The sequence below is a fragment of the Oncorhynchus keta genome, chromosome 1, assembly GCF_023373465.1.
Source record: "Oncorhynchus keta strain PuntledgeMale-10-30-2019 chromosome 1, Oket_V2, whole genome shotgun sequence".
Classification (NCBI taxonomy): Eukaryota; Metazoa; Chordata; class Actinopteri; order Salmoniformes; family Salmonidae; genus Oncorhynchus; species Oncorhynchus keta.
In genome coordinates, this window is record NC_068421.1 from 36,234,018 (window position 1) to 36,260,152 (window position 26,135).

Sequence of the window (26,135 nt, forward strand, 5' to 3'; positions counted from 1 at the left end):
CCATAGCCTCAGCTACTATAGCACAGATAAATACATCTTAAAACACTCTATTCTGTTCTTTTGAAATAAATTGTCTTAGTAGCACGTTTTTTTTATGACCCTAAACAAAATATGAATATATTTATTTGTGATTGTGGATGTTACATAGATTTATTAGACTGGCGGGTATTGGTAGGCTACTCATCGAGTCCCGGCTATTCTACTGTTAATATGCATATGGTGAAGCAGACCTTCGTGGCGCTTTTGAAGATGAAAGGCTCAGAACAGTTTGAGTCAGTTATGATATTTATCTCGATGTAGGCCTGGTAGAGGAGCAGGGTCAGGACTCGTTTGTGTGGGCGTGATGTGTTGTTGCCCTCGCTGCCGGGTGTAGGAGACTGATGGAGCTTCTACAGTGCCCCCCTGGCCTCCTGTGTTGTGAACCAGTCTATGTGTTTTCAGGAGGTAGTGTCCCGAGCGGGGTTCCGGGCTCTCTCCCCCCGGGGTCGTCGGCAGGACTGCGTCACCCCCAGAGTCAGCTGACGGGTACGTCGGCGGCAGACCGCTACGCCGCGCTGGCCGAGCTGGACAACGTGTTCGGCTCGTCGGCCCCCGCCACCAGCGTCTACAACACCGTTAGCACTTCACAAGGGTACGAGAACACGCCACCCGAGGAATTCACCCTCTTTCCATTACCCTCTAGTCTATGCCTTGAGGTCTTTCTGTCTGTCTCATATTGACATCTTTGTAAATATATAAATCAACTTTCTTGTTTATCAACAAGTAGGTCTGCCTTTCAAAATGACACTCAGCCCTCTCACCTCAAATCGCACCCTGTTCTCTAAAAGTGCACTACTTTTAGTACTACTGCTAGGGACCATGTAGGTGTAATAGGCTGTCACTTGGGATACAGCCTCTGTCATGCTGAGTCCATGGGGTCACTCTAACGCCGTTGTTGTTTCCCAGGGGGATGTTTGGCCCTGTGACAGGAGTCTCGTCAGCCCAGGCACAGCAATGCATGTCCAGCATGCCCCAGGGGTTTGGAGGTGAGTGACATCACTCCATGTGTGTGTTTCCATCCCTACCCTTTCCCCCTCAGTGTGCGCTTCACTAGTTCACTCGCCTTTTGGGTTTAAAAACCACTGGGTAGGTGTAAGCATGGGAGTGAGGGCGAGTGAATGAGTGCACACTTCGGGGAGAATGGGGTGGATTAGAATTTGACCGCAACACATTTCTGCAGAGTTGTAGACACTTAGCGACTCAGAGATGAACTAATAGGAGTTAGATGTCTCCTCTTCCCTTCTGACAGGTCTGTCAACAAACCCTTTTGCTGCTGCAGCCGTTGCCCCGGCGACAGCCACCACCAACCCCTTCCAGAGCAACGGGAGAGCAGCGGCCGTGGCGGCAGCAGGTGGGGACACGCCACGGAATTGCATACCCAATGTACTTGAAACTAAAGCCATAGGCTGTGTCTGAAATCATTTTTCCTACTATTTACAAAAAATGTCATACTATATACTAACTATACTACATACAGTTTAGATGGAACATACTGTTCACTAATAATGTATGCAGTAAGCAACTGATTTCAACATACTAGACACGCATACTGAGAAGGCGTCATGTAATGCGCAATTGGGTTCCCCGACATTTTTACATTACGTCTGATCACGTGGTAGTCTGAAAAGACAATTCTCTTCCTCAATATCATGCAGCGAATTCGTTCTAGACGAAAAGCCGAAGTGAGTGTGACGTCTTGGAATTGAACGCTTTCAAAATGTTCTAAATATCCTCTAAAACATGTTATTTTGCTCAAACCCAATCAACGCACTATTCAGAACGCAAGTACGGGTATACGGGCGTGGCCACTGTGCTAGATAAGAGTGCGCACCCAAAGCCTCATGGGCAGCACCATTGCAAAGATACTAGATGAGCTCTGACGTACATCTCTATGACTAAAGCTGATCTAACTATCAGTGGTTAGTGGCCGTTTTGTGGTCGTGCAGAACAGCCATGCTGAAATCTCCCAAATGAACTGAGGCAGCTGATCATGTAAAAGGTTCTCTACGTCGCATAATAGCCTAGTAACCAACCGAAATCTCAAGTCCCTATTCTTGGATTACTTTCACAGAGGATGACTGTGAACTCCTGAAACCCTGTGAGAGGACTCGTGGTCACGAGTCATCAGAGGTCATAATAAGGTTACGAACCAGATGTCTTCACTTCATCGCTCAGCTAATTGTATTCATCTCTAAGTCGATTGCCGGTGGCTCGGCTGCTACAAGACGGCGGCCTTATTCACTAACAATTGTCTGTAGTTAAATGAGGATCTAGTCAAGTAGTAACAGTCTTGCATAGAGTAAATCAAAGAGACACTGATTGGTGACTGAGTGTTTCTGTAAAGAGAGTGTGAAGGTGTATCAGCGCAAATGATAATGGCTCTGTCTGATTGCTCTCGTGATGCTGGACAGGCCTGTTTGGGGGTCTGCATGGGCAGGGTTACCCTCCAGCCCACTTTGGTAGGTCCCCTCTTCCAGCTCACTCCTTTTCTCCTTCCTTCCCCTCCTCTCTGCCTCCCTGTGTCTTGACTCTGGCAGTGCTTCCTAGAGCTCTCCAGAGCGTCCTGTGACTGTCTCGCCGACTGTGCATGTGTTGTGTGCCCTGACCCCAGTGCTGCTTCTACTTTATCTGTGAGTGTGGGGGTCCTGATGCCTCAGCTGCCCTCACCAATCCCCCCCCTCTACCCTCACTATTGCCCTCACTGATGCTCCCAGAATGTAGTGATGTGGCATCGCTGATTACCCCATCTTGCCCCCTTGTTGGCCTAGAGAAATAGCCTTTTCACACTACAGCTGTATGTATGTCCTCCAGCTGAGCTCTGAGGTTGTAAACTGGTGTTGGAAGGACATCAAACTGCCAGATAACCATTTAAGAGTTTCCTTTAACTGCACAACCATCTTGACTGTAAGCTTCTTATTGTTTCTCACCCTCCTGGATTCTGTACACTGCCTTTGCTAAGAGTGCTTCTACCCTGAGTGCTTTAGTACTGTAGCTGTGTGCTAGATGCTGTCTAATTTAATTCTGATTGTGTTATGGATAGAGCTAGTCTCTGTAGGTGTTGTTTGTTTCTCTGTGTTTTTAAGTGTAAAGGTGTTTTTAGTTCAGGTTTTGTGCCGATGTTAGCCTGGCGTCAGGTGTGATTATAGCTTGACGAGGTAGGTAGGGGTGTGTGTGTGCGTTCAGATGTTTTGTGGTCTGCGTTAGCACTTAGCAGTGATCTTGTATAGCGTGAGCTCTGTGTAACTGATGTGATATTGTGTAGATTGAGTGTCCTCTCCTCTCCCGCCTATCTTGCAGCCACGTTTGGCACAGGGTCCATGAGCATGCCAGCCGGATTCAGGACCGCTGCTACCTACAACCTCCCCACCAGCTTCAGTGGGACCTTCCAACCTCCTTTCCCTGGCCAGGCCCCCTTCCCCCAGCCTCCGGCCTATCCCCAGCAACCCAACGGTGTGTGTGTGGGTGTTTGCATGGGTGCATGTTTGCTTTGCATGAATTTGTGTAGTGTACCCTTTTCATTTAAACCTTGATTATTCAACTCTTTCTCTGGTCCACCAGGAGTGGGGGTTTCAGCCTATGGACAGGCCAAGGCTGTGGTAACCCCCTTTGGACAGGCGATGGCCGCACCCGGGGTCTCTAGTAACCCCTTCTTGGTGAGTGGGACCATCAGGTGGTTTTCAACCAAATGTCCAGACTTGTTAGTTTCACTAGTGGTGATTTAATGGCTCCCCTTCCCTCTCTGTGTCTCTCGCTCTCGCTCTCTCTTTGTCGTCCTTCCAGGCGGGCGCCCCTTCAGGACACTACCCCTCAGGAAGCTCTTCAACAAATCCTTTCTTATAGCGCTGCTCCACCCAAACTTCCACCACTAGGGTGTTGTCAACTGGCGTGCTCCGCTCTCACCTCTTGCACTGTTTTGTTTTACAAGAAACTTTAAAAAGACAGACACTGTTTCTAAAACTGGTATTTTGTATTATGTTTTAAGAACAATGATGACAACAAAGTGACGTAACTGACACCGTCCATGGCAACAAATCAAAACAACGTAAAGGTGTGTGGAGGGACGGTGTGTGTTAGGGGCGGCAGGAAGCCTAGCGGTTAAGAGCGTTGGGGCAGTAACCGAAATGTTGCTGAATCGGTGGAAAATCTGTCGATGTGCCCTTGAGCAAGGCACTTAACCCTAGTTGCTCCTCCTGTAAGTTGCTCTGGGTAAGAGTGTATGCTAAATGACTTAAATGTAAATGTGTTAAAGGGACAGGGTCTCATCCTCTATCTAACCTGTGAACTGGCCCGGACTCAGCTGAGGCATATGTATATTCAAACTGGCTGATACTAAGTTATTGCAAAATATTCCCATTCATTACACTGGAATTTTGTAAATATTTTTTTCTTAGTGGAAATTAGCTCTGTGCATATCCGTATTTGTACATTTAACACAAGTTTAAGGGCAGAAATGTTATTTGGAAAAGCTGAGAAGACTGCTTTGAGTTGCTTTATTTGTAAAGAGGAACCAAAAGGGGTTTGTGCAGCATGATATCGGTAGGACTATTTTTACAGAGAAAAAGAGGAGAACATGCATTTCATCATTTATTACAGAAGATGGGGAGGAGTCTCTCGTCTGTGATTGGCCCCAAGGGCAGAGGCTCCACTTGGAAGGGAATTGGCTCTCACCTATGCTCTGACCTGTCCAGGTGGTTTACCACAATATAGACTGAAGACCACTGACTTTGGGTGTTAAAGAGATTTAAGTTAATGTGTTTGTGTGTGTGTATATATATATATATATATATTAAAATGAATTTTAACTAAAAAGAATGACCAAACCATGCCTTTAAATTGCTGCACTGTACATCTCCATTTTCATATTTAAATATTTGATCTATATATATATATGTCACTATGAAGATGTTGCAGTCTGAACGTGGAGATCTTGCTCAGGAGTATAGCTGCTGGAATAACCCATAGACTGTGTAAAAAATATAAAAAAACAGACTGGAATGTCATCGGTGTCTAATTCAGTAGGGCACAATGTACCAAAATGTTTTGTAACAGAAAACAAAAATGTGCTTTATTTTTGGACACATTCAGGTAGAAACTCCCCATTTCAAAACATTTTCTCCCATTCTGTGCCTACTGAACACGACCCAGGGCCCAGTGGTCAGTTTCTTCTGCTCAGTCTTTGTTCAGGGCAAGTGTCACTGTCTTTCAGACTTGGAGGCTCCTCTGCAGCGGTGGAGTCTCTGTGGCTTTGCCGCACTCTCATTATCGTGTACACACCTCTCAGAAAGAAAATGACAGCGATGGCTGAGAAGTAGCTTCCATAAATGATGAACTGCAAGAAAGAGTGGAGAGAGGTATGTTTCCCCCCCCCCTTATTCTTCAGTTGTAGGGCTAGCAAGCAGGTCTTTTTATCCTATGACACTTGAACTGTTAACTCACCTGTGGGATGATGCCCAAGCCCAGCCCCCTGCCATCCACCACAACAGATGTGATGATAGTCTGAAGGACCAAAGCCCCAAAGTTGTTTGCTCCAAAGATCAGTGCATATCTCTCCATAGAGAGATCAGTAGCAATTTGGAACCTGGGAGGAAAGAGGGCACATGTTTTTCCCTCAACCACATATTTAAGGTTAATTGTTTTACATTTCAGATCTAAAAAGGTTTCCACGTCCCAGGCCATTTCGTTTTTTAAAGATCCAGCTATATCCCACAATCTAAAATGTAATAGAATAAATAGATATGGAACATTAGTCTCTACTCCACATTTTGCAGCCAGGTATTTGTTCAGAGATTCTGGTTTGACAGAGGAATGTCTACAGATATCCTTTTGACCTTTGCTTCATTCCCTCATAATTCCACCACCTTCACGCATGATGAAACAATGAATGGTGTTGAGCAGCCTGTCTGTTCTGAGAAATGTCATTTTTTCCCCCCAATAGAAATAAACCATTCTCCATGCACTGTAATTTTACAAATTGATAAGCTCTAGGTAAATGACTGAGTTGTTGAGATAAGGGGATTGTAAATATATTTTTCCCTCTGATTGCTGGAGACAAACGTGAAACCAGTCATATGCCAGAAAACTGGGATATATCAATTTTCCCACTGATGCTTATGAAATGCTGGTATTATAACCTGCAGGGATGCAATTTGGAGACTCAAACTATCGGCATCTGTAGACATGCGCGTATGACAGTATAGTGCCAAACCTACCAAGTTGATTTATGATTTCTAGAATGTTTGAATTATACGCCCTGACTTTTCACTATTCTTTTTACAATTTGTATTGTGTTAAATATTTGCCACAATCGGTAGCCACCGTCAGTTATACCAATACATTTATAACTCCCTTTAGTGTTAGTTTCTTTACATTTGACATCATTTCATTCCATTGTTAATTTGCCATTCATCTGTCACATTTGTGCGGTTGTTCCTGAGGTTCGCTAGTAATAGTGGACCATATTAGGCTAACGTATTACAATTGGCAATGTAGCCTATTTGAATCATTATGGGACGCAGACCACATGTAGCCGTTTAAACCTGGTGCATGGTTCACAACGACTGGACCCTTTGTCATCACAATTCCATGATTATTGGGGATTATTAAGGATACAAGATCAGAGTATTTTTTTAAATTTACCAATTGGTGCTGAAAAGGAGACCAATACGAGTGTATTTACAAGGCTTTCTTTCATTGATCCCTAATATTCTGAATGTTCTCTCCATATTATACTCTAGTAACTCTGTGGAGAGAATTGAAATTAAAGCTACCCCAATTTTAAATGGATGGCATTAGATAAATGTACTGAACCATATTGAATGAAAATTCCACGAGAAAATGTTTGGCCTGCAAGTAGGAGGGTTTTCAGCGGTTGAATGAAATGTATTCGGCGTATGCAAGGGAACCACGCCTGCAAAGCCAGCATAAGGTAAGTCTGAATAGTAACTATTAGGAAAGGCGTAGTAGTTTGAATCGGGCACCATGTAATTATCTTTTCCATTAATTTGGGCATGAGATGTTTAACTAGATCTATCTACATAACCAATGGTGTGGGATGGGCACTCATATTGACATTAGACAACTTTGGAGGTATGAAAACATCTGATTTAGGAGTGTACGGTCCCTGTAACATGTGTCCCTTTAACAATTGACCATCGAAAGGGAATTTGGAAATGTGAAATGAGGCATACTGTTCTTCAGACGGCAGCCGTTCTTAATGTATCATTACTGTATTTGCACTCACATGGCTATGGTGATAAGCAGAATGTAGAGGCACTTGAAGACGATGTAGCCAGCGTAGCAGGCCCAGATGTTGGCTGTGAAAGTCATTGTGAAAAGGGCTGCAGCTCCCAGGCCAGAGAATGAACCCAGAGCCAACTCTCCCCACTGGGCCCAATCCACCTGGGTGAAACCAATACCATAGGCTGTCGCTGCTCCTGCAAGAAACACAATGCTCTGAGCCCTAACATTTTACATGATGTTGCTATATACCTTTGTGAGGGGGGTGGCAGGTAGCCTAGTGGTTAGAGCATTGGACTTGTAACCGAAAGGTTGCAAGATCGAATCCCCGAGCTGACAAGGTAAAAAACTGTTGCTCTGCCGCTTAACTAGGCAAGTCCGTTAAGAACAAATTCTTATTTTCAATGAATGCCTAGGAACAGTTCCTAGGCCGTCCTAGGTCCTGGATGGCTTCCTGCAAATACCATTGGCAGGAAGCCAGGCGGTGTCAGAGGAAGGCCCTAAAAGCTGCCAAAGACTCCAACCACCCTAGTCATAGACTGTTCTCTCTGCTACTGCACAGCAAGCGGTACCGGTTGTCTAGATCCAAGAGGCTACCTCCAAGCCATAAGACTCCTGAACAGCTAATCAAATGACTGCCCAGACTATTTGCATTGCCCCCCTTTTTCTACGCTGCTGCTACCTTGTTATTATCTATGTATAGTCACTTTAATAACTACCTACATGTACATATTACCTAAATTATCTCTACTAACCGGTGCCTCCCTCCGCACACTGACTCTGTGCCGCTATGTTAACTAACTTTGCCTCCCTGGGAAGTTCTGGCCTGGCACAGGACGTGGGTCGCAGTCAGAGCCGACTCTAACTGCACACACAACGTTTCATGGCGGCGCCAGGAAATGGGTCTAAAGCGTTTTTGGCTACTCACCAAATAGGTTGGACACAGCTTCCACCCCTCCATTGTAGACTGTGAAGTTCTGGGATGGCTCTACGTGCTGCCACAGCACCTGAACATAGTTGACTGTCTGGTTATAGCCACAGGTGGCAAGTGCCCACCACACTGACCAGTACAGCAGCTCCCTGGTAGAGTAACACTGGAGGAAGTCTCTCCACAGCTGGATAAGAACCTGGCTGCAGCTCCTAGTTCTCACTGGCTCCTCAGGGGACTCTGCCATTTCCCCATCACCTGCACACATGTCCTCTCTTCCTAGGGCCTCTGGTAGTTCTTGGGTGTCCAGTTCTTCGACATTTCCAGTTTCATGCCTCTCCTGACTCCGATGGAAGAACATGCTTCTCTGTGGCATGGGCAGGAAGAGGGAAGTCACAAGGGCGATGGAGATCAACACCAGGGTAAGTACCAGGATGTTGTTGTAGGACATGAGGTTGAAACTGACCAGCAACTGTCCCAGCACAGATCCCATTGTGTAGCCTAGCAGCTGTACACTACGGCAGTAGGATGTAGCTTTGCGGTAGTGTTTCAGCTCTGTTATGCTGTAGATGTATGAAAAGTAGGCCACCTCGCTGGCTGTCACCACGGCGTAGGCAAACTGCATTGCCTGCATGGCTGCCACTCCCTGCAACCAGAGCAGCATTGCCGTGGTAACAAAGAGGCTGATGCACTGGAACACCACGACGGGCTTGTAGCGCAGCCAATCGGTGAGCAGGAAGATGGGCACCAGCACAGCCAGGTAGGAGTATGTCCACACAGGGAAAATCTCATTGGTCACCTGAGGTAAATTAAATGGCAATGATGTCAAAGACTGGTGGTGTGTTCATATTGGTGAGTCTGAGAAATTAATTCCAGAGTCGGAAAGACCCACTAAATGACCCTCCAAATCGGAGTTCCAAGTGGGAAACTCAGACCAGAATTAATGACGATGCCTGACCTTTCACCTTCAGATCAAAAGATGGCGGACATAGCCATTTACAACCTTAGTAATGTGTCCAATAGTCTATGGCTTGACACATTGTCAACGTAAGCAAGCTAACTCATTTATTAGCAACATTATCTTGCTTAGCCATCTAGTTTCTCATCAGTTTAATAGTTTTTCAGATTTCAAGCACTCAAATGCATTCATGATGACATCCAGAGTTCACCAATTGTGAGCTATGAGTTCCCGAAAAGCATTGGAACGCGCCGTCAGTGGACCCTACCAAGAATACTTTCTTTATATTTCTTCACGTCATTCAATACATTGCACTTTTTTATCAAGCAGGCAATAAAGGGATCATAACACCTGGTACATTGACTCACAATGATTAGGGTAACACTTTAACACAGTGACACAGTCATAACCATGTCATAATATGTGTAACTTGTCATGACACATACAGCATCTTTAGACCTGTTACAAGTCTGTGAGAGCCAGAAATCTTGCTTGTTTGTAGGTGACCAAATACTTATTTTCCACCATAATTTGCAAATAAATTCATGAAAAATCCTACAATGTGATTTTCTGGATTTCTTTTCCCATTTTGTCATAGTTGAAGTGTACCTATGATGAAAATTACAGGCCTCATCTTTTTAAGTGGGAGAACTTGCACAATTGGTGGCTGACTAAATACTTTTTTGCCCCACTATATATTGCATTATTTTCTGGCTGGTTATGACGCCTACATAAGTGTCAACCTACCACACAAGGCAAAACATTGCATTTTCTTGTCATAGCCTACTTGTCAAAAGTATGCCCCTTGTTATATAATATTTTCTGAAATTGACCATATTAAATTACCATTGTAATTGCTCACAAATTGATGTCAGACATGCACCTACCACAATGCTCTGTTGCTGATGACTGGACTGAAAGCAGGAGCAGATTTCAGGAGAAGTATTGATGACTCTTTTTGATTGATGACTGACATAAGGGCATGTACGTGATAGGCCTATCTGGCTTATATGATTGTGATGGTCATAATGCTTCTAGGCAGTGTCAAAGTGTATTTTCTTAGTCCAAGTAAAGTGACACAGGAGGGTCAAAAGGCTTCTTGACAGTGTATTTTAGTTCAAATCGATGAAAATACATGACAGTGAACAGAATTCATTACAACAACAAATTACTTAAGAAACAAACTTTCAAATGAGAGGATACTTCTTGGGTGGGAAAAAACATATTGTTTTGACACTTTTGTAGTTGTCAATATATTCACAACTGGTCACACAATATATGGGTCATGACAGTGTTATGACCATATTATGACAGGTTGTTACAAGTTATGTCAGCTGTTATGACATTAAGATTGGTAGAGCATGGTGCTTGTAACGCCAGGGTAGTGGGTTCGATTCCCGGGACCACCCATACGTAGAATGTATGCACACATGACTGTAAGTCGCTTTGGATAAAAGCGTCTGCTAAATGGCATATATTATTATTATTATAAGACATGGATATGACCTTATCATAACATGTTATGACGCTGGGTGTCAACTAAAGGGTTCCCCTGATTAGAAATACAGTAGATTGGTATGGTATTGGTTGAGATTATAAATATAAATCAATTGCTTGACAAAGAACCCAATGCTCACTCTGACAGAGCTCCTCTGTGGAGATGGGAGAACCTTCCAGAAGGACAACCGTCTCTGCAGCACTCCACCAATCAGGCCTTTTTGGTAGAGGGGCCAGACGGAATCCACTCCTCAGTAAAATGCACATAACAGCTCGCTTGGAGTTTGCCAAAAGGTACCTAAAGGACTCTGACCACGAGAAACAAATTCTCTGGTCTAATGAAATCAAGATGGAACTCTTTGGCCTGAATGCCAGGTGTCACATCTGTAGGAAACCTGGCACCATCCCTACGATGAAGCATGGTGGTGGCAGCAGGATCGAGGGAAAGATGAACAGAGCAAACTACATGGAGATCCTTGATGAAAACCTGCTCCAGAGCGCTCAGGACCTCAGACTGTGGCGAAGGTTCACCTTTCAACAGGCCAACGACCCTAAGCACACAGCCAAGACAACGCAGGAGTGGCTTTGGGACAACGCTCTAAATGTCCTTGAGTGGCGAAGCCAGAGACCGGACTTGAACCCAATCGAACATCTCTGGAGAGACCTGAAAACACCTATGCAGCAATGCTCCCCACCCAACCTGACAGAGCTTGAGAGGATCTGCAGAGAAGAATGGGAGAAACTCCTCAAGTACACCTGTGCCAAGCTTGTAGCGTCATACCCAAGAAAACTTGAGGCTGTAATCGCTGCCAAAGGTGCTTCAACAAAGTACTGAGTAAAGGGTCTGAATACTTATTTCCTTTTTTTATACATTTGCAAAAGAATTCAAAATAGTTTTTGCTTTTTCATTATGGAGTATTGTTTGTAGATTGATGGAATAAAACAATTTAATCAATTTTAGAATAAGGCTAACGTTACAATGTGGAAAAAGTCAAGGGGTCTGAATAATTTCTAAATGTACCGTATGTAACAAGCTGTGGGATTAATGTGACACTCAATAGTAAAAAAAATAAGGGTAATTGCAAAATGTTATGATTTGAAAAAATTCAAATATTTCCATTTTATCTTATGAATTTCATATTGACCAAAAACTCGAAATTGACCAACATTAATATACAGGGCTGGGAAAAGGTATTTGCCCACTTTCTAATGAATCTTATTAGATCTTCAACCAAAAGCTAATATTAGATAACGGAAACGTGTGAACAAATAACACAACAATTGCATACTTATTTCATAAACAAATTTGTAACACCCAATGCCCCTGTGCGGTGTTATAGTGCAGTGTTTATGCAGGTTGAGGAGTAATGCTGGGAAAGGTACTTTCTTGTATACTAGAGCCTCAGAGTGGAATGTGTAGCCTTTTCTCATAAAAACGATGTCCTCTCTGGGCAGCTTTAAAAGTAAAGTTAAACACCGTTGTATTCTGTGGCCATATGAATGTACCCTACGATGTAACTGCAATGGTTAGATGTTATGTTTTATTATCTAGCTGTCATACTGTGTTCAACCGTGCTTGATCTTAGCCATCGTGTTTCAAGAGGACCACAAATGAAATAAATCCCAAACTTTGTGTTATTTTATTTTATTCATGTGCATGTATGGCTTTTTTCAAGATGTATGGGTCCTTGATTTTTTTTAAATGGTCAAATTAATAACATAAACTAAAACTCAAGACCGGTCGGGTAAAAAACTTTATCAGCTTCCACTCAATGTAGGAGAGTGTACCTTTTGTAAAACACAACGGGCCAGTGGTGTAGAGGTGGGTATACACAGGTAAAAGCCGTATAACCCCCTTTTTTTTAGTGGGCATTGCTTATACTCACTTCTTAATCTTTACCGATGCGTGTCAAATTAGTATAGTGGAGGTATACGATTGATCAATTATGTAGTACAATAGAGAAAGCATGCACAAAGTAGCCTACACGATCGCAAAGCACGTGAAATACAGTGTATTCACATGCGCGCCGCACACAGCCTCGTTTCAACGAAATATAATCTGTAGGCAGCAAGAGTGTGCAGCTCCCAAATGGTTTTGGCATGGAGCAGCTCACAGAAGATTGACATCGGTAGCTGGTAGGGTAGGAAAGACGTTTCAACTTATATTTACACGTAACTGCTAACTAAGGCAACAATAGGTATGCAAACCAGGTATTGAAAAGGTTTAGTCCAAAGTGTTGGTTAGTAGGCTATTTGCGATTTGTCATCATGTACTGTTTGCATCAGGGGCGTAGACATGGATGAGCCTGGGTGGACAGAGGCCCACCCACTGGGGAGCCAGTCCCTGACAGGCCCACCCAATCAGATTGATGTGGTTTAAGCATTGCTGTGGACTTTTAGACCATGAAATGTTTGTATTTTCTCTAACAAAGTGTGGTTTTTAGAGTGGAAATCTGAAAAATATACAGGAAAACTCATAAATAAAAAAAATGGAAAACCTACGATATTTCACAAAGGGTGCCTTTCTTTCGCTGGGCGGGCCGTTTGGGAACGTTTTGGCAAAATGTGAGTATACCTACTTCTCCAGGCACTGCATAGGGCCGATGGAAAGACAACAGTCACACACAGCATGATGTTAAAGGATAAGCAGTCCATAAACTCGGACATAATAAACCAGTAGGTATCAATCATAAGAATATAAAAATACAACCATGAAGTATTTATTTCCCAATCTAACGTTGCAACTATTACTTATTTTTTTTATTTTTAAGAAGTTATATTTGACTTAACGCTCCATGACGTACACTAAGGAAGAAATTGTTGGCTGAATAGATGGATGCAGTTCAATGCATGAATAATAGGATTCACCATTACATTTCTTGGTCGTCTACATGTTTTCGCTATCAGGTTGTAAATCATAGCTTGACACTCAGCTGGCCTGGAACATTGTTGCCTGCATTCGGCATGCACTGTTTCAGTTTCAATGACTGAATAGTCTGGACAAAAATGGACGAATGTAACTAAGGCAGTGGTGCCAATTTAGCGACTTAGTCGCTATATTTAGCAAGTATTCAGACCCCTTTTTCTGGTGTTATTGGAGACTTTTGGAGACTGACGTGAAAGCACATCTTTCTTACGCTTCTCAATGAGCAGCGGGTGCTGCCGTGGGCCTCGTGAATTGCGCATGCGGGAAGCCACAGCAGGCTGATCCCTCCCTGGATTACATTCAGGGCGGGATGTAAATGTAAAATGTTCTTTGTCTAAAATAAATCACTGCACAAAAATAAATCACTGCATTTGACTCACACTGCCTCAGACACTTACTCACCTTGTCAACTTTTCACAATTTTTTTAAATATTTTTTTTTATTTAACTTGCCAAGCCAGTTAAGAACAAATTCTTATTTACAATGACGGCCTACCCCGGACAAACCCTCTCCTAACCCGGACGATGCTGGGCTAATTGTGTGCCGCCCCATAGGACTCCCGATCACGGCCGGTCGTGATACAGCCCGGAATCGAACCAGGGTCTGTAGTGATACCTCTAGCACTGAGATGCATTGCCTCAGACCGCTGTGCCACTCGTGCCCCAAAATGCCTTAATTTCCATAATTCCCAAACATCCTAAGAATTTATGAAAAGGTGAAAATGACCATCTCTAAGTGATCAATTGTCACAATAAAATAAAAAAATATCATATTCCTGGGGGTGTAAATGAAAAATTTGAATAAGATTCCATTTAGCTAAAATGCTGTCAGTTCCACTTTAGACGCAACAATGTTTCACACGCACACACAAGTTATTTTCAAAGAGATGGCAAACAACAAGCACGTTGAATTAAAAAACAGTTCCACTCACCAGATGATCATTTGAAACTTAACTTGTTGAAAGTTAGAATCTAACAAATTAGCACCAACATCCTCTTTGATAACATCTGCTGCATCTCCTGCAAACTAGCCAACAAAAAAAGCTACCAAGACTGGGAAAACTACTGTTCACTATTGTTCAGTGACCTGTTGACCTTCAACAAGGCAGAAGTATCCATACGTTTTTGTAAAAACAGTCCCACTCAACTCAAAATGTGATTGGTTGATTCTACTGTTACTACAAAATTTAGCCCTAAAACAGTGGAATGGCAGAGGCCTTATCTAACTTCTGATGGCCTAGCCAGTGGCTGAATTAACTAGCTAGATTTATCTTCCCAGAGACCAACAAAGAAAAATCCTTCAGTGTTAACTCTTTCCTTTCCAACAAAAACTGAAGCCTATAAGAAAAGGAGGACTGAGCACGCCCCCATTCTTATCAACGGGGCTGTAGTGGAGCAAGTTGAGAGCTTCAAGTTCCTTGGTGTCCACATCACCAACAAACTATCATGGTCCAAACACACCAAGACTGTCGTGAAGAAGGCACAACAAAGCTTATTCCCCCTCAGGACACTGAAAACATTTGGCATGGGTCCTCAGATCGTCAAAAAGTTATACAGCTGCACCATCGAGAGCATCCAGACTGGTTGCATCACTGCCTGGTATGGCAACTGCTCGGCCTCCGACCGCAAGGTACTACAGAGGGTAGTGCGTACAGCTCAGTACATCACCGGGGCAAAGCTTCCTACCATCCATCCAGTACCTCTATACCAGGCAGTGTCAGAGGAAAGCCCTAAAAATGGTCAAATTGTCAAAGACTCCAGCCACACTAGTCATAGACTGTTCTCTCTGCTACCACATGGCAAGGGGACGGCAGCGTAGCCTAGTGGTTAGAGCGTTGGACTAGTAACCGGAAGGTTGCGAGTTCAAACCCCCGAGCTGACAAGGTACAAATCTGTCGTTCTGCCCCTGAACAGGCAGTTAACCCACTGTTCCCAGGCCGTCATTGAAAATAAGAATATGTTCTTAACTGACTTGCCTGGTTAAATAAAGGTTAAAAAATAAATAAAAAAAAGCGATAGGTCCAAAAGGCTTCTTAACTGCTTCTACCCCCAAGCCAATAGACTCTTGAACAGCTAATCAAATGGCTACCCAGACTATTTGTATTGTCCCCTCACCCCCTCTTTTAATCTGCTGCTACTCATTGTTTATCTATGCATACTCACTTTAACTCTACCTACATGTACATATTACCTCAATTATCTCGACTAACCTGTGCCCCCACACATTGACTCTGTACCGGTACCCCTGTACATAGCCTCACTACTGTTATTTTACTGCGGCTCTTTAAATATTTGTTATTTTAATTTACATTTTAATTTTTCTTAACTGCATTGTTGGTTTAGGGCTTGCAAGTAAGAATTTCACTGTAAGGTCACTGTAAGGAATACCTGTGGTATTCGTGGCATTTGACAAATACGATTTGATTTGAGATTAAATCAGAACATCATTGAAAATAATAATAACATAATCATTATTTTTAGATTCTAATCATTATTTTATAAATCTCCAGCTTTCTCTGATGGCGTAGAAGGCCCATTGTTGCCCACTGCAGAGTGGCTTCTCTCAGCATGCATTTCTTCACTATTCTCAATGTCTGAAGAATCGATATATTCCAAATACAGTGGGCATAATGGGAACCATGTCATCCCAAAAGTTATACCTTTGACTCATCTGTCCATGGAACATTCTTCCAAGAGTCTTGATGATCGTCCAGGTGCTTACAGGTACTTTTTTGGCAAAAACTACAGTCAACTTTTTGGATGAGATGGGTCCCATTATGTCTGGCGAAAGCCAAACACTGCATTCCACAGTAAGAACCTCATACCAACGGTCAAGCATGATGATGGTAGTGTGATAGTTTGGGGATACTTTTCTGCCTCAGGACCCAGACATATTGCCTTAATAGAAGGAACCATGAATTCTGCTCTGCATCAGAGAATTCTACAGTAGAATGTCAGGCCATCTGTCTGTGAGCTGAAACTGAAGCGCAGCTGGGTCCTGCAGCAAGACAATGATCCTAAACACACAATGAAGTGTACATGGTTAAAATGGTTCAAAAGTAACACATTTTAAGTTTTGTAATGGCCTAGTCAAGTCCAGACCTAATACCAATTGAGATGTTGTGTCAGGACTTCAAACAAGCAGTCGCTGAGTTAAGGCAGTTCTGCGTGCAAGAGTGGGCCAAAAATCCTCCACAGCGATGTGGGAGACTGATCAACAACTACAGGAAGCAGTTATTTGCAGCGAAAGGTGACATAACCAGTTACTGAGTGTAAGAGGGCAATTATTTTTTCATACAGGGGAATTGGGTGTTGCATAACTTTCTTAATTAAATGAATAAAATAAGTATACATTTTTTTTATTTGTAAACTCCGGTTCCCTTTATCTAATATTAGGTTTTGGTTGAAGATCTGACAACATTCAGTATCAAAAATAGTGAAAAGGGGCAAGTACTTTTCATGGCACTATAGGCTATTTATATTAATACTCAAAAGTATGAGTTTGACCTTTTCTTTTTTCTAAGGTATTCTCTTAGTTGTACTGCTAAACCTGATGTAAAGAAGTGACATTTTATATAATTATGTGAATATGTCTAAATACCATATAAGGTAACTAACCCCCGCATAGGAGCCTATACTTTTCTAAATCTTGTGAGAAAATACAATACATCTTATCATCAACTATACAAATTAAAAATGGAGAACGTTCCAAAGGTCAAACATAAAAAAAGAGAGGCTGCTAAGGATATTTACTTTAGGGTCTCAAAACCATTTTTTTTTGTCAATAAAACCGATGATAATTGATGAATTTAAACAAACTTCTTAGGCATGTAGAGACACTAACCAAGCATTAGTATATTGAATAGCATTCCACTATCAGGCTGTTACAACTGAGCCTGTGTTACTTTGTTCCATGGTCTCCTCATAGATATAGTGCTGTTCAAAATCTCAAAACTGCGGGAATGACAACATTTTATTTACATTTTAGCACTGTAGTAGCTTACCTTTTCCACGGTCAGGTTTTTGTCTGCACCTGTCAGGTAAGGTATGAGGAAAGGTTCTATAGGTTTCACAGTACTGAAAAACCCATAGATGCACAGCAGAGTGGTGGGATAGCCCCATCCTGCCCTCCACCGCTTCAAAGCCTCCAGCCTCACAGATCCAAAGAGAGAGTCACCAGTGTCACCACACAACTTCATGACTTTCACGTGCTGAGGTTTTGCTGCTTTACCTGCTCAGATGAGTCTGCTCTTTCATGCCACATATGCAGGAGTTTACCTGCTCAGATTGAACTGTGTTACCTGTCCAGGCTAATCGTCTCCCTACTATAATACTGTAGTAGTAGCGTACTAGTCTCAGGTTGTGTGTGTAATCAATGAGCTCTGTCTGTCAATCAACAACTTGCTCAAAGGGCACTGCTTCTGGTCCACTCGTATGTTCCTTCTAGAACTGAGACATAATAAATACTCAATAAATACTCAATAAAGACTCAATAAATAAAACAAATAAATCATACCTGCACATCACCTTATCTTTTTTAGTTTACTTATAGAGTAGTGTGAGTAGGCTAAATCATGCTTATGCAACATGTACCCACTGGACAAAACTGCTTGAATAAGTGTTGTTTCTACGTCACAAACATGTGAGATCAAATAGTGACTAAAGTTCAGGGCAGGGTACTGTGCAGAGGCTGGCTAGTGGTGACTATTTAACAGTCTGATGGCCTTGAGATATAAGATGTTTTTCAGTCTCTTGGTCCCAGCTTTGGTCCTTGATGATCTTCTTTGCCTTCCTGTGACACCGGGTGCTATAGATGTCCTAGAGGGCAGGCAGTGTGCCCCCGGTGATGCATTTGGCAGACTGCACCACCTTTTGGAGAGCCCTGCGGTTGTGGACAGTGCAGTTAGCGTGCCAGGCGGGGATGCAGCCCGACAGGATGTTCTTAATGGTGCATGTGTAAAACTTTATGAAGGTCTTTGGTGCCAAGTCAAATTTCTTCAGCCTCTTGAGGCCTCTTGCACCTTCTACACCACACTGTCTGTGTGGGTGGACCATTTCAGATTGTCAGTGGTTTGTACCCGAGGAACATTCATTTTTATTTTGATTATAAATACAAGTATACAGAGCAGCATGACATTCTATTTAAAGTAGATGTTTGGTGAGACACCTAGTCCCCCCCCAGTTTTGGACAGATGAATGTCTATGGTCAGAACCGGTCAGATGAAAACACTTATACTTTGGGTTCTTCTTTTTGTTCCACTGCATGTTCAAGCTTGCAGTGGTGTACACATGGTTGGGCTTGGAGGCTCCTCTGCAGTGGTGGAGTCTCTGTGGCTTTGCCGCACTCTCATTATCGTGTACACACCTCTCAGAAAGAAAATGACAGCGATGGCTGAGAAGTAGCTTCCATAAATGATGAACTGCAAGAAGAGTGGAAAAGCATTAAGCTTATTTTTCAGTTACACAGTTCAGATAAAAAAATATATATGTTTTGAATTAGCCAGATATTTAACGCTGTTTCTTTGGACAAACATCAAGGACAGTTCATAACATCCAAGGCAAAAGTCCAAGGTACTTATTCATAATGTTGGATAATGATATTGTTGGATGGAATTGCACCATTGGGGGTTGTGGTGGAAGAGTCGGGGTCTAATGGTTTGTAGGAACTTGCCTCCTTTGACACTTGAAACTTTAACTCACCTGTGGGATGATGCCCAAGCCCAGCCCCCTGCCATCCACCACAACGGATGTGATGATAGTCTGAAGGACCAAAGCCCCAAAGTTGTTTGCTCCAAAGATCAGTGCATATCTCTCCATAGAGAGATCAGTAGCAATTTGGAACCTGGGAGGAAATGGTCACGTTTATTCTTGTCAAATAATCATTCAAGTTTGGCAGCTACATTTCTCTAATGGCAGTAATTCACAAACTCACATGGCAAATGTGATAAGCAGCATGTAGAGGCCCTTAAAGGCAACATAGCCGGCATAGCAGACCCAGATGTTGTCAGTGAAGGTCATGATGAACAGGGCTACAGCACCCAGGCCAGAGATGGAGCCCAGGAACAACTCTCCCCACTGGGCCCAGTCCACCTGGATGAAACCAATGCCATAGGCCGTCGCTGCACCTGTAAGACACACACATGATGTGATAAACTTACCAATAAGTAATTACATATTAGTAGTATGACTGCAGATTGACTGTTGGTGATGATTGATTATTAATGCCAGACAAACATCTACAAATACATGATGGTCATGTGAACTCGAACAGTTGATGCTTCGCTACTCACCAAACAGATTGGACACAGCTTCCACCCCTCCGTTGTAGACTTGGACTTTCTGGGATGGCTGTATGTGTGCCCATAACACCTGTACATAGTTAATTGCCTGGTTGTAGCCGCAGGTAGCCAGTACCCACCATAATGACCAGTACAGCAGTGCCCTGGTTGAGTAGCACTGGAGAAAGTCTCTCCACAGCAGCAAAAATACCTGGCTGCAGCCCCTAGCCCTCACTGGCCCCTCAGTGGACACATCACCTGCGCACATGTCCCCTCCTTCTGGGGTCTGTGGCGGGTCACTTTGACTCCGATGGAAGAACATGCTTCTCTGTGGCATGGGCAGGAAGAGGGAAGTCACCAGGGCGATGGAGATCAACACCAGGGTAAGTACCAGGATGTTGTTGTAGGACATGAGGTTGAAACTGACCAGCAACTGTCCCAGCACAGAGCCCACCGTGTAGCCTAGCAGCTGTACACTACGGCAGTAGGATGTAGCCTTTCGGTAGTATTTCAGGTCCACTATGCTGTAGATGTATGAGAAGTAGGCCACCTCACAGGCCGACTTCACGCCGTAGAAGAACTGCATCGCCTTAAAGAATGCCACCTCCTGCACCAATAGCATCATCGCCCAGGTTATGAAGAGGTTGATGCACTGAAACACCACGACGGGCTTGTAGCGCAGCCAATCGGTGAGCAGAAAGACTGGCACCATCATAGCCAGGTAGGAGTATGTCCACACAGGGTAGATTTCGTTGGTCACCTGGTTTAGAGTGCAACACTGCTGTCTGTTTGGGAGGTTGCAACATTACAGAACATTCAGATAGAAAATGTATTGATTGTAGCGACCTTAACGCAACACCTAGCGAGCAACGCAGCGACATCATCAAGAGATTCGCATCTCTTGCCGTAAAGGCTAAGTTGTTGGGTTGACAGCCGCAAGGTCACAAGTTCAAACCCTGGTCCGCACTAGTTCCTGACCTCACTACATCAGTTGCGGCCATCAAAAACGTGGGGGCAAGAATGGGGTAATGTAGCGAGCACAATTCAACACCTAGCAACCTCATCAAGCGGTTTGGATCTCTTGGGATAAATAAAGTGTTGGGTTGACAGTCTTATGGGACTACCCCCTGAATCGCTACGGTGTTGTGTAAAACTGAAATGATTGTCATAGAATCAGGAATCGTGTCCACTCTGTTTATGACTTTGTTTTGTTCTGAACATTTCCCTTCACTGAATACACCCCCTGGTTTCAAGAGCGTTTTCTTCCTTGCTTTTCCTTTTCTTTATCAAGTTGGTAGGTAGTAAAGTGGTCATAAACATGGTTGTGTTACTCATAAAGTTGTAATGTCTCGGATGTAAAAAATATATTTAAAAAATGGGTCACTCCTCTAAAGAGAGTATAAGAGCATGAAGACAAGGCATTGAATGTTTGTCCTGTAGTCTACTGTACCTGTTCCACCGTCAGGTTTTTGTCTGGACCAGTCAGGTAAGGGTAGATGAAGGGTACGAGAGGTTTCACAGTACTGAAGAACCCATAGACGCACAGCATAGTTGTGGGATAGCCCCATCCTGCCTTTCACAGCATCCATCTTCACAGATCCACAAATAGCGATAGCCACTACTATCACCCATGCACGTTTTTATACTTCATACGAAAAGCAGGTTTATCGCTTTACCTGCTAAGGTTAGTCTGCTCTCTCACACGACTCTTAATCCAGCCTGTGTCTCCTCCCAATATGGAAGTCACCTCGGTTTGTTTGTGTAATCAGTGAGCTCAGTCTGTCAATCAACAACCTCCTCAATAAATGTATGTGATACCTAAAACGCTAGATAGATAATGCACAATTAACATGGCCATGACTATCAATTGAACACACCTTATCTTTTGGATGACTTAAAGAGAAGTTGGACAAAACGATGCTTACGCAACATTGGTTTTATTTTTATTATAAATACAAGTATGTAACACCATGAAATTCAATGTTAGGGTGAACTCCTGAAGACTCCTTGCCCCCCACAGGTTCTGATAGTCTATTGTCTGTGGTCAGGACAGAACCGGTCTGAAGAAGGCACCTCCACTTTGGTTTCGTCTTTCTGCTCCTAGCCCATTGCCTGTTTAGGCCTGCAGGGGTGTGCACAGACTGTTTACATCCCTCGGATCAGGAAAAACTCAGATATTGCTGCATAGTAGCTGCCATAGACGACGAACTGGAGAAAGAGAAATTTGATTAGACGGGTCAAGAACAGTAAAAATGTGGTAAGAATTATCCACCAGGTGTCACTCTCTCTTCACTTTTGGCAACTTGTGCAGTGATCCGATAAAAGAATGGGCACTGCCCTTTCTAGCTCTGGATTGTGCAACCATACCTGCGTGACAATGTCTAGCCCCAGTGCAGTTTCCTCAACAACGATGGCTGTGAGAATGGTCTGCAGCAAGAGGGTGACAAAAGTGTCGCCATGGAGAGGTTGGCTCCATTCTGGAATCTGTAAGGACAAAACAGATAACACTTTGTCCTGAATATTTTGTGCAGTTCTGATGAATGTCTATGGGATGCATGTAAAGTGTATTAAATAAATATAGCAGAGCTCATTGAAGTATGGCTTAGAGAGTATTCAGCATTTCCTAAGTGAGGCCTGGAAGACAAGGCCGCATGAAGCTGCGTCAGCAGCATGAGGCCTTGAAGATGATGTTGCCAGCATAGCTTGCCCAAATTTAGCTGGTGAGCCCAATCAGAAACACGGCCCCTGCCCCCACCGGAGAGAACACCCTCAGTGACAGCTCCCCCCAGACATTCCAGGTCACCTTTACATGACCCACACAAAAGGCTGTGGCTACACCTATGGGACAACAACAGTGAATTATTTACTTTTTTAGGTCCTGAGTAAACACTTGTAAACTGTTTAAATACTTGTAAACGGCATCCTTCCTTCCTCCCTTCCTTGAAGCAATCATTGATCCAACACTGTTGGCTGGGTTAAAGCATAGGATTCAATACATGGCTTTCATCAATCAATTAATCAAATGCATTTATAAAGCCATTTTTACATCAGATATTGTCACAAAGTGCTTATACAGAAGCCCAGCCTAAAACCCCAAAGAGCAAGCAATGCAGATGTAGAAGCACGGTGGCTAGTAAAAACTCACTAGAAAGGCAGGAACCTAAGAAGAAACCGAGAGAGGAACCAGGGTCTGAGGGGTGGCCACTCGTCTTCTGGCTGTGTCGGTGGAGATTATAAGAGTACATGGCCATTAAGGCCAGATCGTTCTTCAAGATGTTGAAAATGCATTCATATCAGATCAGTGGTTACTCCTAGCAAGGACGGATGCAAAATTTGAAGAATTCAAACAGGACCCTCATCGTATTCCTAGGGACAGTGTTCCTACCATCATTTATAGGACAGTATAATGTCTCTATCCCTGAACACAAAGGATCGAAGACAGGGCTTTGATTTAATTAAAGGGATACTTTGGGATTTTGGCAATGAGGCCCTTTATCCACTTCCCCAGAGTCAGATTGACTTGTTACAATAAGTCACTATCTCTCAAACCCGAGCTATCAGCAATAATCAGAAAAATTGTTTCCCAAGCTATCACTTTAATTAAAGCAATTACTCTTCTCTGCGTGCAGAGCCCAACTTGGACCAAAGCGAAGATGACCATGGAACTACTTTGCCTTAAGCCAATCGAAACACATTACCCATTTAATCATGGAGCACATATAAATCAGATTGTGAGACCAACATTCAGCTGTGTCCTGGCAATTTGGGAGTTTTATTAGTCTATTTTTATTGAGTAATAAAAAAAATATTAGCATTGTAAAATTTTATCTCAATATAAAATTCACCAACCGGTAAGCCCCAGAGCACAGTTACTCCACTGAACAAACACACAGCTCCTGTGCCTCCTCCACTGCACTCACTTCATCCCCCACCTGGATCTGGGCACTCAGGTCCAGGACAACCTTCTCCTCCCTGAAGAACATCCCCCGCTGGGGAATGGGTAGCAAGACAGAGATGAGGAATGCAACGCTGAGGGTCCCCAGGGAGATGGCGTTGAGGTACAAGTAGTCCAGCCCTGCCAGGGAGACCAGCAACTGGCCTAGGGTGGCCCCTAGGGTGGAGCCTGTCAGTATGGCACTGCGGAGGTAGCCGGTGGCCCGCTAGTACCTCGCTGAAGGGATCACACTTTAGATGTAGGAGAAGTAGGCCACCTCCATGGAGGTCACCACAGCATAGTTGAACTGCAGAAAGGTCATGGCGGTCAGGCCAGGGACGAAGCAGAGCAGGACATAGTTGGTGACCAGGAAGAGGCCCTGGACCACGATTACCGGCTTGTACCTCAGGAAGTGTGTCAGCAGGAAGACGGGGAAGAGGACGGCCAGGTAGGACTATGTCCAGGTGGGGAACAGGTAGTTGGTCACCTGAGGAGATGATTCATTTATCAGTAGATCTAGTCAATATCCACAGGGATACTAAATAGTCATACCGATCCTCTATATGAAGCAAAAAAAGAACATAGCCCATTGTATACGGTAGCACATATGCTATTTATACAAAAGTATGTGGACTCACCATCAGATTAGCGGATTTGCTATTTCACCCACACCCGTTTCTGACAGGTGTTTAAAATTGAGCACACAGCCATGCAATCTCCATAAACACTGGCAGTAGAATGGCCTTACTGAAGAGCTCAGTGACTTTCAACATGGCACTGTCATAGGATGCCACCTTTCCAGTAAGTGTTTAAATTCCTGCCCTGCTAGAGCTGCCCCAGTCAACTGTAAGTGCTGTTATTGTGAAGTGGAAACGTCTAGGAGCAACAACGGCTCAGCCGCGAAGTGGTAGGCCACACAAGCTCAGAGAATGGGACCGCCTAGTGATGAAACTGTCCTCGGTTGCAACACTCATTACCGAGTTCCAAACTGCCTCTGGAAGCAACATCAGCACAATAACTGTTCGTCAGGAGCTTCATGAAATGGGTTTCCATGGCCGAGAAGCAGCACACAAGCCTAAGATCACCATGCGCAGTGCCAAGCGGTTCTCTTGGAGTTGTGTAAAGTTTGCCACCATTGGAGTCTGGAGCAGTGGAAATGCTTCTCTGGAGTGATGAATCACGCTTCACCATCTGTTAGTCCGAAGGACTAATCTGGGTTTGGAGGATGCCAGGAGAATGCTACCTGCCCGAGTGCATAGTGCCAACTGTAAAGTTTGGTGGAGGAGGAACAATGGTCTTGGGCTGCTTTTCATGGTTTGGGCTAGGCCCCTTAGTTCCAGTGAAGGGAAATCTTATCGCTACAGCATACAATGAAATTCTAGACAATGCAGTGCTTCCATCTTTGTGACAACAGTTTGAGGAAGGCCCCTTTCTGTTTCAGCATGACAATGCCCCCTTGCACAAAGCGAGGTCTATACAGACATGGTTTGGCGAGTGTGGAAGAACTTGACTGGCCTGCACAGAGTCCTGATCTCAACCCCATCGAATACCTTTGGGATGAATTGGAACGCCGACTGCGAGCCAGGCCTAATTGCCCAAACGCAAGTACCTCAACCTCACTAATGCTTTTGTGGCTAAATGGAAGTCCCTGTAGCAATGTTCCAACATCTAATGGAAAGCTTTCCCAGAAGAGTGGAGACTGTTGTAGCAGCAAAGGGGGGACCAACTCCATATTAATGCCCCTGATTTTGGAATGAGATGTTCGACGAGCAGGTGTCCACATACTTTTGGTCATGTAGTGTATTTCATTCTATCATTATAGTGTGTATCATTTACTTTCTTATCACAACCTTGTTAACAAATCCCATCAGAACTGATCATGTGTAGCATACAGCTCTCTGCTGCTGGTTACTTTACCACCTCCTCAGAGATGTTCTTGTATGGTCCAATAAGGTATGTTGTTAGGAAGGGCTCAGCTGGTCTGCAGTTAGTGAAGAACACATTGAGCGACAGAACTAACGGCTGTGGGAAACACCCAGCCTGTGGACTTTAGCTTGGCCCAGCAACACATTCTGGTAGCCTACGCCTTCCGCACCCCTCACGTGCCCGACCTCTGCGTCTGAGTCCTGTGTACCACTAGTGTCTGTTGGCAGTAGGCAGCTGTAGATCACTGGGTTAAGTCTTTGTCGGGGAAATGTATTAATTTAGTCTTTGTCTATGAACTACATGTGCATAACTGGGAATGCAAGTTTATATGAGGGAGACTTTGAGCTCTTGGGAAATAGTCCAACTGGAAAAGTTTACCAGCCTCTGTTATCATGACACAGAGTTTTCTAGTCT

General features: G+C 43.8%; 3 protein-coding genes and 1 pseudogene across 11 annotated transcripts in view; 1 reads left to right on the top strand and 3 right to left on the bottom strand.

Annotated features, from left to right (window-relative positions):
- The window catches only part of LOC118382024 (arf-GAP domain and FG repeat-containing protein 1-like), a 45,665-nt gene extending 40,814 nt beyond the window's left edge, over window positions 1-4,851 (top strand). For 5 of the 8 annotated variants that reach the window (XM_035769208.2, XM_035768927.2, XM_035769314.2 and 2 more), the window contains 7 exons: window positions 442-631; window positions 946-1,025; window positions 1,265-1,390; window positions 2,451-2,498; window positions 3,337-3,489; window positions 3,598-3,692; window positions 3,820-4,851. In XM_035769208.2, coding sequence (XP_035625101.1) covers window positions 442-631; window positions 946-1,025; window positions 1,265-1,390; window positions 2,451-2,498; window positions 3,337-3,489; window positions 3,598-3,692; window positions 3,820-3,879 — 752 coding nt within the window. In that variant the 3' untranslated portion in view covers window positions 3,880-4,851. The remainder of the gene's footprint in view (window positions 1-441; window positions 632-945; window positions 1,026-1,264; window positions 1,391-2,450; window positions 2,499-3,336; window positions 3,490-3,597; window positions 3,693-3,819) is intronic. The other 3 variants (XM_035768980.2, XM_035769038.2, XM_035769093.2) reach the window with 3 other exon arrangements.
- A 316-nt stretch (window positions 4,852-5,167) lies between these two features.
- slc19a3a (solute carrier family 19 member 3a) lies at window positions 5,168-17,997 on the bottom strand. 2 transcript variants are annotated; one of them, XM_052523331.1, is made up of 5 exons: window positions 17,588-17,997; window positions 8,204-9,002; window positions 7,280-7,466; window positions 5,476-5,617; window positions 5,168-5,368 (listed from the first exon to the last, which is right to left on the bottom strand). In XM_052523331.1, exons 1-5 carry the CDS (start codon window positions 17,780-17,782, stop codon window positions 5,195-5,197), a joined length of 1,497 nt encoding a protein of 498 aa, XP_052379291.1. In that variant the 5' UTR covers window positions 17,783-17,997; the 3' UTR covers window positions 5,168-5,194. The 2 variants fall into 2 exon arrangements, with proteins under 2 accessions (XP_052379291.1, XP_035625277.1); XM_035769384.2 differs by having other exon boundaries at window positions 7,280-7,472; window positions 17,588-17,993.
- A 160-nt stretch (window positions 17,998-18,157) lies between these two features.
- On the bottom strand, window positions 18,158-20,651 carry LOC118396255 (thiamine transporter 1-like; the record flags this gene model as incomplete). The annotated part of the gene is made up of 4 exons (XM_035790351.2): window positions 18,158-19,003; window positions 19,284-19,425; window positions 19,516-19,708; window positions 19,874-20,651. Coding segments are annotated over 4 exons (1,266 nt in total), but the record flags the coding sequence as incomplete, so codon positions are not given.
- Window positions 20,652-22,006: 1,355 nt separating this feature from the next.
- LOC118396266 (thiamine transporter 2-like) lies at window positions 22,007-25,866 on the bottom strand (annotated as a pseudogene).
- Window positions 25,867-26,135: the final 269 nt, after the last annotated feature.

Bases quoted from the DNA above. Each gene is read 5' to 3' on its own strand.
- slc19a3a (XM_035769384.2), bottom strand. From the start codon at position 17,782: ATGAAGTTGTGTGGTGACACTGGTGACTCTCTCTTTGGATCTGTGAGG. The intron at 7,473-8,203 runs GTGAGTAGCCAA...TGTTTCTTGCAG, and splicing joins AGCTGTGTCCAACCTATTTG to GAGCAGCGACAGCCTATGGT. The intron at 5,618-7,279 runs GTGAGTGCAAAT...CTTTCCTCCCAG, and splicing joins CTGCTTATCACCATAGCCAT to GTTCCAAATTGCTACTGATC.